Source organism: Pristiophorus japonicus, chromosome 17, assembly GCF_044704955.1.
Source record: "Pristiophorus japonicus isolate sPriJap1 chromosome 17, sPriJap1.hap1, whole genome shotgun sequence".
In the NCBI taxonomy this organism is placed as follows: domain Eukaryota; kingdom Metazoa; phylum Chordata; class Chondrichthyes; family Pristiophoridae; genus Pristiophorus; species Pristiophorus japonicus.
Genome location: NC_091993.1, coordinates 105,908,906 through 105,922,622, shown reverse-complemented (window position 1 = coordinate 105,922,622; position 13,717 = coordinate 105,908,906). Strand labels below are relative to the sequence as shown.

General features: G+C 43.4%; 1 protein-coding gene across 4 annotated transcripts in view; it reads right to left on the bottom strand.

Moving 5' to 3' along the window:
* plxna2 (plexin A2) overlaps positions 1 to 13,717 on the bottom strand; it is a 513,884-nt gene that overhangs the window by 345,550 nt on the left and 154,617 nt on the right. The window contains exon 4 of one of the 4 annotated variants that reach the window (XM_070859436.1): positions 12,186 to 12,206. The exons of the other annotated variants lie outside the window; for them this stretch is intronic. Coding sequence (XP_070715537.1) covers positions 12,186 to 12,206 — 21 coding nt within the window. The remainder of the gene's footprint in view (positions 1 to 12,185; positions 12,207 to 13,717) is intronic. 4 annotated transcript variants of the gene reach the window in all.

Sequence of the window (13,717 nt, the reverse complement as noted above, 5' to 3'; positions counted from 1 at the left end):
AACACGAGAAGGGATGAGAGAACAAAAGATTTTGAGAGAGAGAGAGAGAGAGAGAGCGAGAGCGAGAGCGAGAGAAAAAGAGAGAGAGAGAGAGAGAGAGAGAGAGAGAGAGAGAGAGAGAGAGAGAATGTGGAAAATAGAGGGGTAAGAAAGGGAGAGGAGAGGTGGAAGGAGTGGGAGAGAGAAAGAGGGAAGAAGAGGGAGGGAGAGGTGGAGGGGAGAGAGTGTACAGAAGAAGCGAGTGGAGGCAAGAGGGGAGACAGAGAGAGGGGGAGAGCAGAAATAGACAGGGGGAGAGCAGAAAGAGGGGGTAATAAGAGGGGGAGAACAAGAGGGGGGGGAAGAAAGAGGAGAGCGGAAGAAAGAGGAGAGCGGATGGGGTGAGAAGGAAAGAGTGAGTAATGAGAGAGTGGGAGAAAATAGAGGAGGAGAGAAGGAAAGAGGGGGTAATGAGAGGGGTAATGAGGGGGAGGGACAGAGAGGGGAGAAAGAGAGAGAGAGAGAGAGAGAGAGAGAGAGAGAGAGAGATGCTCTTTTGAAATTTGGATAAAGGCGTACTGAGCAAAGCACCAGAAGAATATGGAATCTACAGCACGGAAACAGGCCATTGGGCCCAATTGGTCTATGACTTTGTTTATACTCCGTACAAACCTCCTCCCACTCTTGGTACCTCTTCCCACCCTGTCCCCGTATTGCTTTCTTCCAATTCTCCCTCATGTATGCATTCAATCTCCCCTGAACTGTGTCAATACCACCTTCTTCAACATCTCCAAGTGGCAGTGAGTTCACATTCTCACCACTCTCTGTGTAAAGATATTCCTCCTAAACGCCTCAGTTGATGGGCTATTTTTTTTTTATTTGTGTCCCCTTGTCTGGATTTACACACAAATGGAAACAGTTTCTTCACGCCCACCCTATCGAACCGCTTCATAAAAGTGTATCTGGTCTGCTCACTATAACCGACTTAATGCTGGAATTCCAGAGCACTCAACATCACTCACTTTGATTATCACAAATAATAAATGAAATACAAATCATTACAAGCCATACTAAAAATGTGGCACTATCAACTGGGGAATTATTAAATTCATTCAAATCTGCAGTTCCACAAGAAATTTCAACTAATTTCACAAATATTTTCAACTACGTTTTATTTCAAAATGAGCAGAACTTTATTCCTCTCTCAGCCCGCATTAAACAGGACACAGAATATAGCAAACAATCTGAGTGCAGCAAAAGCACAGGTTGCATGCACCATAAATATAACAAACATGGTACAGTACATACTGGAGAATCTGTACATGGGCTAACCATAGCACACATTATGTAGGCAGAATTGTTTGGCAAATGTGCAGTTGGAAGATAATTTGAGGTATCCGTCAAATAAGATCATGCAGCTAAAAAGATATGAATTGCCTGGAGTGGATACAACAGGCAAGGTGAGTGCAGTGTTTACCAAACTCTTTAATGTATAATCACTCACTTCTTGTATTTACAGAATAGTTGTCATGAAGACAGCAATTTCTGTAACACAAAATTATGATTGAAGATGTAATTGTTTATGCCTCGATTTTTCTAACATTATAAACCCTACTGCATACCGAAATATATGAGCTTTGTGTTTATTAATAGCAAAAAAGAACTGAAATTTACTGACTGTACTAAAAGGAAGATTGCATTCTGGACCACATGCAGCGTTGAATTCTAACCAGGTCAGCACTAACCAGTGTATTTGTACAGAATATAATAAACACACAAATGCGCTATAAGGATATGCTGGTAACAATTATACCCTATGCATATAGCCCTTGTTACTGTAGAATTAATTCAATTACTTGAATAAATTGTGTACAGCTTTTTGATTGGCAACGTGTTGAAGGTACCCTGATGTGGCTTAACATATTTTCGCATGACAGGCTACATTCATTACATATTGAGTACCTATGATGGCATTCACAAAATCAAAAGAATCAAACTGACTGTATTTCTTAGAAGATGTATGATCAATAGCAAGAGCAGACTTCTGTGTATACTCTACCGGGGAATTGATCACAATATCAATCAGGGGCAAGGTGGCCTTCCTGTCTTGCCACTTTCCTGCGAGGGACCATGGGGAGTTAGTTATAGTTAATGTTGGTTCTACATTAATAAATGAATTTCCCTGTGGCCACTTTCACAATAAAAAGAAAGTGTGTTGCCAGTGGATGGTCCTGACATGATGTAGTATTGCAATATATTTGCAGTCGATGAAGGTTTCAAGTAGAATATTTACCAACCATCAAATTGTTATCACTGATAGTATGTTGGAATAAGAAAATCATTTTACATTAAACTAACATTAATTACAGTTTTCTGATACAGCAATTACAAAATTTAAATCAATCGTTGCATCTCGTCAAATAATCATTTCTTAGCCTTGTGTGGGAACTTTAGCTGAAGTGATGAATAATCACCTGGAATCCGTGGTTAATCACTGGCACTAAGTGATTATTCTCCCATTTTTAATCAAATTAGCTACAGAATTTTACCTTTCTTTTGTGAATATATCCTCTCATATTCTAGAAATATGCATCAAAATATACGTTCAAAAGCAAATTAAGACCCTATGTCAGCCCTAAGAAACCTTTCACATACAGGTGCTTGCTGGGAGAAAAAATTGCAATCGTCTTTCTCAAAGCAATATCGATTGAAGAATAGAATGTGGCAGGTGAATATTTTATTTGTCTTTTCTCTTCCCAGGAAGTTATGAACCACCTTTATAAACCATTGGTTAGGCCTCAACTGGAGTTTTTTTTATTCATTCATGGGTTGTGGGGCATTGCTGGCAATGCTGACATTTATTGCCCATCCCGAATTGCCCTCGAGAAAGGGGTGGTGAGCCGCCTTCTTGAATCACGGCAGTCGGTGTGGTGAAGGTACTCCCATAGCGCTGACTTTGTTGGAGCGGTTTGGTGCAACTGAGTGACTTGCTTGGTCATTTCAGAGGGCAGTTAAGAGTCAACCACATTGCTGTGGGCCTGGCGTCACATATAGACCAGACTGGGTAAGGACGGCAGATTTCCTTCCCTGAAGGACACGAGTGAACCAGATGGGTTTTTAGGACAATCCAACAGTTTCATGGTCACCATTACTGACACTAGCTTTTTATTCCAGATTTATTTAATTAACTGAATCTAAATTCCCCAGCTGTCATATCCAATTCTGGGCACCGCACTTTAGGAAGGATGTGAAGGCCTTAGAAAGGGTGCAGAAAAGATTTACAAGAATGGTTCCAGGTATGAGGAACTTTAGTTACGTGGATAGACTGGAGAAGCTGGGGTTGTTCTGGATAGACTGGAGAGAATGTTGAGAGGAGATTTGATAAAGGTGCTCAAAAATCATGAGGGGTCTAGACAGAGTAGATAGAGATAAACGGTTTCCATTGGTAGAAGGGTCGAGAACTAGAGGACGCAGATTTATGGTGATTGGCTAAACAACCAAAGGCGATATGAGGGAAAACTTTTTTACGCAGCGAATGGTTAGGATCTGGAATGCACTGCCTGAAGGGGTGGTGGAGGCAGATTCAACTGTAGCTTTCAAAAGGGAATTGGATAAGTACCTGAAGGAAAAAAAAGGCAGGATGGGGGAGTGGGATTAGCTGAAGTGCTCTTGCAGAGAGCCGGCACGGGCTCGATGGGCCAAATGCCCTCCTTCTGTGATTGAACCATTGTATGATTCTACCCGCCCACCCACAGTATTAATCCAGCAGGTTGACAGGAGAATCAACTGCACAGTAAGATATAGTCACAGCTATTAATGATGAGTTCCAAATAGAGTTTTTGGCATGAATAGCGTGGCTTAAGTTAAATCAGATATTTATTGCCAAAGGAAATGTATTATTCTATAAACCAATGTCACTTCTAAACAGTCAGGAACGACGTGAGTAATTCCTAATGACTATTGTGGATTTAATTTTTTGAGGGTAATCAGGCCTGGTAACAGATGATTTCGGTTGTGAGTGCTGTGCTCCTGTAGCAAGTAATTTCAGACCCTTCTTTCATCCTTCAGCAGAGAGAGAAGAAGAAACAACAAAGGCCACCCCTGTCCATAATCAACATAGCTCAGTGGTAGCATGCTCATTTTGAAGTCGAATGGTCAAGGGTTAAAGGCAGAGATTTGAGCACATAATCTAGGCTGGCATTTCAGTGCAGTATTGAGGGAGTGCTACATTGTCAGAGATGCTGACATTCAGATGAACTGTTAAATCGAGCCCCTACTTGTTTTGAAGAGCAGACGAATTGTTCCAATGTCCTGGGCAATATTTATCCCTCAAATCAACACCACCAAGAACAGATTATCTGGTCATTTATCTCATTGCTGTTTGTAGGACCTCACAGTGTGCATTGGTTTCCATGTTTCCCTACATAATAGTGACTACACCTCAAAATAATCTATTAGCCATGAAGAATTTTGGGACATGCTGAGGACATTAAAGGCTATATATAAATGGAAGTTTCATCTTTCTTTTCTGAATTAGTCCAAAATGTGTTGCAGAAAGATATTTTTGAAATGCATATATTTTTGTTTTCTATATCTCATCGTAAAATCATGGAATGGTACAGCACAGAAAGTGACCATTCAGCCCATCATGCTTGTACCAGCTCTTTGAAAGAGCTGTCCAATTAGTCCCACTCCCCTGTTCTTTCCCCATAACAGTGCAAAATATTCCCCTTCAAGTATTTATCCAATTCCCTTTAGAAAGTCACCACTGAATCTGCTTTGACCATCCTTTTTAGCCACTGCATTCAAATTCATAACTACTCGCTGTGGAAATGTATTTTCCTCATGTCGCCTCTGGTTCTTTTGTCAGTTATCTTAACTCCGTGTCCTCTGGATACTGACCCTTCTGCCACTGGAAACAGTTTCTCCTTATTTATTCTATCACAACCCTTCATGATTTTGAACATCTCCCCTTAATCTTCTCTGCTGCAAGGAGAACAATCCCAGCTCCTCTAGTCACTCCACATAACTAATGCCCCGCATTCCTGGGACCATTCTCGTAAAACTCTTCTGCACCCTCTCCAAGGCCTTGACAACCTTCAGCCCAGAATTGGCCACAATACTCCAGCTGAGGCCTAGCCAGTGTTTTATAAAGGTTTAGCATACCTGTACTCTGTATCTATTTATAAAGCCAAGGATTGTTAAACCTTTGTTAATAAACCAACTATGTGTTGCTGTGAATTCTTAAGCAAAGAACCCATGAAGCAACTACATTACACCAGGTCTCTTAGTTCCTGTGCAATGTAGAACAATATTTAAAACTATGCATTGCAATCCAGCTACAGCACAAACCAGTGTACTAAAGGCCTGTGTTAAAAAGCACATAAATATACCCTTTGGGTGACTGACCTTTGCTTGTAAAACACTACAACACTGCCACGCTAAACAGGATTGAGTTTGGTTTAATTGAGCCCCTTGTAAAGCATCATGTGGGTCCTCTTCCAATTCTCCTTTACATGTACGGCAATTAATTGCTTATTGTTCAATACAAACCCCCGTGCACCTGGGAGATTCTGCAAAGTGTAATCGCCAGCCACATGCCACTGTTCAATTTTGCAGTTATGATACCACTTCAGCTATTCTTGGGTCTTCTGGGACCAGCTTCGCCCCAGGTTTTGCTGATCTAGACTCAAAACCAAGTTACTCTCAATTATTAGAATTTTGTGTTGGCCACAATTGTCAAAGTTCAACATTACTGACTGAGGTCAAGTACTCTCACACTATCTGCTACTCTCCTCCGTTGATGTGCAGAAACACAAACACAGCTGTTAATCTTGATTTAGGAACTTAATAACAGTTACATTAAATGATCAATATAAATGAACACTAGTGTGCATTTTTAATTCATAAGCTGTGGACCCAGGTAGGAACAATTTTCCCAATTCGAGCAAAAAGCTATTGTTTTCTATGAAAACTTCTTAAACAATGAAATTGCAAGTGCCAGCCTGTGAGCGTCAAGCATTAGACTCTCACCAATAAGAACCAACTTTAAATCCAGTCCTGCAACCTGCTGTCTTCCTAGGCAAGGCTCAAATTTTCACTCCTCAATGTCTAGATACCAACTACAAACAATCCTCCTTTGGGGGACGAGGGGAGGGGGAGAAAGAGGGTGACTAGCAGAGCCTTTTTACGATTGAGCTGGTCTAAGATCATATGTCATGACAGATTGGGACTAGGCCAATCCTATATGGCAACGACATAACCTAATCCCTGAGCCAAGCAGTTCGGCAGTATTTCAGGACACTGTTGATATCTGGCCAGCCATTGATGGGGCCTGGAAAAGTAGACCCATCACTGTGGCTGTAATGTTTGTTTCCAGCTCTACAAATCAATTTCTCCAACAGGTACGATATTGCTAGATAGACAAGAGAGGGGAAAGTTACCAGCGTCCCATGTTGGTTTTAGCTGGTTAAGTACCAGTCAAGACTGACATTTGCAGTTGCCTTCCCTCAAAATGGTTCAGTTCATCATTCTTAGTAGCAGTATTCCCTGACTGACAGCCGCTCCGGCCAATCGCTGAACACGTTCACTGACTGAGAGCCGCTCCAGCCAATCGAAACTTAAAAAAAAAATAAACCCTCCTCTCCCTTAGGCCCAGCTAATGCCAAACCACAGATGTTTCTGCACCAGAGTGTCCTGGACTACAGAGGTCCAACCTGTATTGGCTTCACGATGCATTTATTGCTCTGCAGGAGAGGGAGAATATCTTGAAAGACTTGCATTTATATAGCGCCTTTCACGACCACCGCATGCCTCAAAGTGCTTTACAGCCAATGAAGTACTTTTGAAGTGTAGTCACTGTTGTAATTTGGGTAACGGGGAGCAGCGTGGAGGCTCCGACCTGCATGAGAACACCAGCGGGGCAGGTCAGGGCCATAAAAGGAGCGGCAAGCAGCCCAGGAGCAACATGCCACTTCAGGGAGCAGCGCGAGCTGGTGCAGGAGGGCGATGGCAGTGAAGAGTGACGTCATCAAGATCCAGGTCGGTGATTGGAGCGTGGGCAGATATAGCAGGAGCGGTGAGAGACTGTGAAGGAATGTGATCGGGGCCCAGGGGCAGCACGGGCCAGCTCACACTGTGATGTGTGCGCGCACTAGGTCCGTGCAGCAGAGCCGGTCTCCAGTCGTCTCGGTTAATCCTTGCCACTGGACCAAGACCTAGCTCTGTCAAGCTCGTGTGGTGGCTGGTGTGCAATGGTCACCACATGTTAAAAAATCCACTCACAGGCATCTTCCATCCTTCAGGATGTCGTTCGAGTCCTTCTTTGAAACACCTGTGAACTGATCTTTTTTTGGCGTTGAAGCAAGTCATCCTCGTTTCGAGGGACCGCCGATGATGATGATGAAGGGAGACGCGGCAGCCAAATTGTGCACAGCAAACTCGCACAAACAGCAATGTGATAATGACCAGAAAATCTGTTTTGTTACGTTGATTGAGGGATAAATATTGGCCAGGGCACCAGGGATAACTCCCCTGCTCCTCTTCGAAATAGTACCATGGGATCTTTTATGTCCACTTGAGCGAGCAGGCAGGACCTCAGTTTAATGTCTCATCCGAAAGGTGGCACCTCTGACAGTGCAGCACTCACTCAGTACTGCACTAGACTATCAGCCTAGATTTACTGTTTGATGTTGGTGCTTTAGGTGCAAGGTTCCTTCTAATTTTTTTTATTTGTTATTTATTGATTGCTTATTACTTTGGTCTTGGTTCTTTAGGGGCAGAGTTCCTTCTATTTTATTTGTTAGTTAATTGCTTACTACGTTTTGCGCTTTGTTTGGTGCTCGGTGGTGCTTTAAATGTAGTTACTTGCGCCGATTCCTTAACTCTAGGTAAGGTTTTTCTGTGCAGACAGAAGTGGCAACATACGCTGGCCTAAGTTGGTTTGGAGCAATTATTTGCTGGTCAAACGCCTAAAACAGGGGTAAGTGGCTGGGAACGCCCCCTTTTGAAAAAAAAAACTGACCTAACAAAAAACCTAATTAACTCACTTGCGCTGGCGCAAATTAAATGGCCAGAATTGCAACTAAAAAGATAGTCCAGAAAAATCATTTTGCTCCAAAAAAAAAAGGAGCAATTCCTGGGGAAACTTCAGCTCAATGTCTCTTGCACCACAATGTCAAACAGCTGCTTTGAGAGGCCTGCTGGCTTTAATGGAAATGTTCTGTCCCACAATTTGGGTCCTGACATCACCGCAGGCAAGTACATCAACCACTTTGAGCTTAAAAACCAACCAATCAATAATTCAACGAGAAAGATGCAGAAAACACAAAGCTGGTCTGGCCGTGGAAACAATAAAGATGGTTAAAGTTGATTCAACGAAAAGAGGAAAATTCCATCACAAAAACTGCAGAGGACAAGCAGCTATTGGTCTGACCTCTGATGATGTCGGAATAGTTCAGTGCACATTTAAACACCATTCTGGGAATAGTATGAATTCATCCTGTACCTTCATTAGTCAGAATGAATTTGCCTTCAATAATACGATTGGATTTGTATCATAACCACCATTATCAATCTATATTAAAAAATACATTGAGCCCATGTGTCTATCACTTTTCTTCGATTTGATTTGTCCATTAGCTGAAGCCAGCAATAACGCCCTGAATTCAAATCAAGAATCCCCATTTTCAGTCATATGATTGTGCATTAGGCGAAGCCTCACAAAACTGTTAAGAAATGTGTGTTTGTTTTCAAACATTTGGGTCACAAAGCGAAGAACCGGTCTCCAATTAATTTCCTCGTCAACACAACATAAATCCAACTTTTTTTCCCAGATGCTTTTTTAAAAAAACTATATGAATTACTCTCAAAATAAGGTTCAGGTTTCTTTTTGACGAACCAAAAGAATTTGGAAACGTTAATGTGCTGTCTTCCCTGAAACAGTTTGCTAACACACCCCCATGATCACACACAAAGATGGTGTACCAGCGTGAGTGAGTCCACATGGGCTTTTAATAATTTTATCCAAATAGAAAAACTAATTGACGTGCACTCTTTGTGCCAATTTGTGGTGGGTCCAGCTATCTAACAGCCGATTATTATTACTATTATGCTGGCAGTTTGATAGAAAAAACACAGCAGCTTCAGCAGAGATCCAGCATAACAAGGGTAACAGATCTCGCCAGGTCTGAAGATTTTGTTGTGTCAGCTTCAGTGTAGCAGCTGGAGCGGACACAATGTAAACCTTGTAACCAGAGTGCAACCATTCTCATTCTCCACATCAGACTGGAGGTGGTATCATGGTTTAGGTAATATTGGGCCCAAAATTCGCCACCAGTTAGCGCCAAATTTTTGGAGGCATCAGTGTTTTTTGGAGCCAACTTACTTTGCAAGTTTTGCCAAGGGTGTAACGCCATCCTTAACAGGTAAGGGCCGATTTTTTGAGTTAACATTTTTATGACTCGGGGTCAAACCCAACCGTAACACCATTTTTGCCCATTTTTGAGAGTTTCGTCAATAAGGATTTTTTCAAAAACGGCACTGGCCTTGAAAAACCTTATCTTACCAAATCGGAGTCAGATAGAAATTGGCGTTACAGACGCTATCTAGTTTATCGGAGCTGAGGTATCGGTTTTGGAGGGAGGGAACAAGACTTCTATCATATTCAAACTAATTAAAAATGTTTGTTTGTGCGGAGGGAAGAGAGAAACTTTATTTATTGCAGTAAATTGAAGTTGAAGTTCCACCACTGCTCTCCGGGCTTGAGGCACACAGGGTCGGAGTGCTGGCCGGCAGGATCACTCCCTCGGCCGAACACAGGAGCTCGGCGCTTGGATTCCAAAGAAATCGGGGTGGGGGGGGGGGGGGGGGAGCCAAGCCAGGGGGGGCCTTTCGGCCAGGGGTAGGGGCAGCAGCGGGGGGCCATTTGTGAGCCGTAGGCTGGGTTGGGGAGTTTCAGCATTAATCACTCCCAGCACGGATATAAAAGCAAAATACTGGATTCTGGAATAAAAACAGAAAATGCTGGAAATCTCAGCGAGTCGGCACGGGAAAAATCAGCACGGTTTAGCTACAGTGTAAAGCTGTAGAATTACACGTTACCCTGGAAACCGAAATACTTGGGCATGTGCAGGATGGGCCTCAGTTTTTCGGCGCTATCAATTAGCTCCACCTATAGAATCTTTCTGCGCGGCACCAAATTCAAACAGAAAAATGGCAAAACTTCAGATTTTCTTTGCGCTACTACTTCAGCTTAAAACATCGGCCATTAATCTTAAATTGCACCAAAAAAAGGCAATGTGGAATTTTGGGACCACACAGTCAGAGGCAACTATTTCTAAGGCGGTCTCAGGAATCGAGGATGACTTGCTTCTACGCCAAAAAGGGATGAATTCAGTGAGTTCACAGGTATTTCAATGAAGGAACTAATATTCCAGGTCCCGAGCTGCATCTTGAAGGATGGAAGATGCCTGTGCATGGATTTTTTTTTTTTAAAAACATGTGGTGCCCGCTTTACACCAGCCACACGGGCTTGACAGAACTAGGTCTTGGTCCAGTGGCAAGGATTATCCAAGACGACTGGAAACCAGCTCTGTTGCACGGACCTAGTGCGCGCACATATCACAGTGTGGGCTGGCCCGTGCTGCTCCTGGGCCCCCGTCTCTTCTGGGCCCCAAACTCACATCTCTCCTGGGCCCTGATCGCGTCGCTCTGCAATCTCTCGCCGTTCCTTCACTGCTCCTGTTGTACCTGCCCACGCTCTAGTGAGCTGCAGATAACCGAATGCTGATTTCAGACAAACTTGGTGATGATGCAGGAGTATTTAGTAGACTTGGTCCAGTCACTTCAGACCAGTGAGCAACACAACAAATACAATGCCGAACCTCAGTATAAGTCACAGCATGTCAACCTAAAACTCCAGTGGAATAGCACCTGGAGTCTCACTGACCAAACCAGCATTCAAAGCAGATATTCAAGCTTTGAAAGCAGTTCAGAGAAGAACCTTGAAGTTGAACACTACCATCAAATGCTCGAGTTATGAGGGAAGACTGGAAAAACACGAGCTCTTTGGGCTAAAAATTTGCCAACCACGCGCCTGATTTTTCGCTGATATTTCGCCGTTTTTGGCGAAAAACAGCGAACCGGGAAATTCGGGGAAGTCTTGCGCCGGCTGTTTTTAAGTACAGCTGGCATGCAAGACTTGAAATAGCACTTACACAAAACATTTGTTTCACAGTGCACCTGTAGTTAGAAGCAAAAAAAAAAACACCCGGGAAAAACCGGAGTTACAGCCCTTGGAATAGCGGTAGGTATGAAGACAGCAAAAAAGGTAAGTTAAAGTTTTTATATTTTAATTCTTTTGCAGCGATTCAATAGTTAAGTGCCTTGTGAATGTTTTGTGATTGTTTAATGTTTTGCAATTTTTTGGGGTGTTTTCCCCCTCCCGAGGCCCAACTCGCAGCGATATCAGCCTCGGAGAAAGGTGACAGAAAATTTGCGGTTTGCGCCACGAATCCTCGTGCAATGGAGATTTATTATCACTGGCCACATTTAAGCCCAAATTTTAAGCCTCGTAGTGGTAGTGGTATTTTTGGTGGAAAAATACCGCTAGCACCAAAAAATGCATTTCTAGTCCTTTATGTTTTAAAGAAAGGGATTTAAAAACCCAAGAGGAAACCTCATGGAGTTACTTGCAATAGTTGAATGGACAGAAACATTAAATTTGGAACACTCCATCGAATTAAAAGACATTAGGATAGGTTGAGGCTGATAGGAGGCAGATTTGGGACCGGTCAAAAAGTTAAGATCCTCACCAAGTGATTGATGAACTTCGGAGTAGGGAAATGAAGGCAATAGAGAAATTATGTAACAGTTAGATACCATACAGATCCAAGATTTTTAATTTTTAAACTGATTCATCCCAATTACATCATTTTGACAGATATACAAAATATGTCAATGAAAACAATTTGGAACACAAGAGGCTTTCGAACTCAGGAAAAAAAGCGTAAATTCTAAGTATGGAGAACAGCAGTCCTTCACTCTATTAGGCTACTTTCCCCTGCCCCAAAAGCTACTCCAACACACACAGCAGGCTTCACAGAAAATGACAGTTTGTCCTCGGAGTTCCCTCCGGATGAGCAGTAATTTTGTGGCAATATCAAATCCACAGAGACGCTGCCACCGGCTAATTTCACCTGTGGCACAGAACAGCCTTCCCACCTGGGCTGGTTATGAACTCGAGTCTCCAGAGGGAACGGGCCTTTTTCTCGTCGACTCCCACTCTTGTCATTAAATCAGCTATTAGAAGCTTATCGCCATGGCAACAATCTTTGAAGCACACCTATTAAACATCTGGCTTTAATCTAATTAATCCTCCCAGGCCGTTGGTGGCATTTTGGCACAAACTCGATTGATATGACAGACATTCTGTATTCCAGCGAGTCCGCACAGTGCTAGTAACAGACATGTTCACTGAGTAATCTTTCTTTATTCACCCTTGTAAATGTATCTTGGGAATACCAAAGAAATGGTACTGTACATCGTCACAATCATTGTAGGGTAGGAAACACGACTGCACACAGTCACCATTCTTAAAGGTACAGCACAGCATTTTTTTTAATACAAAGTTTAGGAAACAAGGGAGACTATTTTGTGCCCTCAGACCCGATGGAAATGAGGCTGTAGCACTGGTGGGGAAAGATTTATCCCCCTCAATGTTCCCTCAAAACTGCGCGGCCGTGGGAAAGGTCCCGCGCAGGCCGCTCACCGGCTTCTCCAATGTAAATACCACGCATGCGTGAATATTTAAAGGGACCGCGCACTTAAAGAAACAGGCTGCACAGAACAAAGTGCAGCTAGAGGGGACATTACCGCTGCTCCCCCCACCATCGCTATGACCGCAGCAATCTTCCCAAAGGTCCACTGCTGGGTGGCGTGGTCCCTTTTAATATGCAAATCGAGCTGCTATCACCTACGTAGGACTCTACCATTTGAGGGCAGAACTTGGTGGAGCAACGCAGTGGAACCCAGTTGAAGAGGGACCCACAGCCAAGTGTTACTATATTTGTGTGGGGTCAGGAGGAGCAGACCAGTGGCCTAGTGGGCTCCACAAAAACCCACCCGAGTGGCAGCAGCTCTCACAGGAAGGGAGTGGGCGGACATCGATTGAGGATCACCAGAACAGGTCTTGGTGACTGACCCCCGCCGCCGCCGCCCGCACATCCCCCATCTCGGGATCTACCTCCTTCTTGGACTGGAGACCGGCTGATATTGCGGCAGTGTGGAGCTGGTGGTGTGCCTCAGGACACTGGTTCTCCATCCGCCAATCGAATGTTTGGGAGACCCAGCCGACAAAATGGACCGGGGTCACCCGACGTGATTATCGGGCGGCCAGCCAGAACACTCGGCCTGTTGACTGACCAAAGTCCGCACCGGGGTTGGGGAAATCCAACCCAAGCTGTTTCTGTATTATCTTCGATCAATTGAGTAAGTCTCCGAAAACAAATAACTCTGTAAAGTATAATAATTATCAACATTAATCATCTTCCTCCTCCCCACCAAACTACTTTAACACAAAGGTAATCAAATTGCAATCAAAAAATAGATGAGAGAGACTGCATCCAACGAGCTGGTTTTTAAATTTAGTAAAAGGAATGAGAACATTTTAAGAAAATCTAAGTTACAGTAATGGCATTCTACCAGCTCACAATTACCAATACACTCTTCACCATAACCA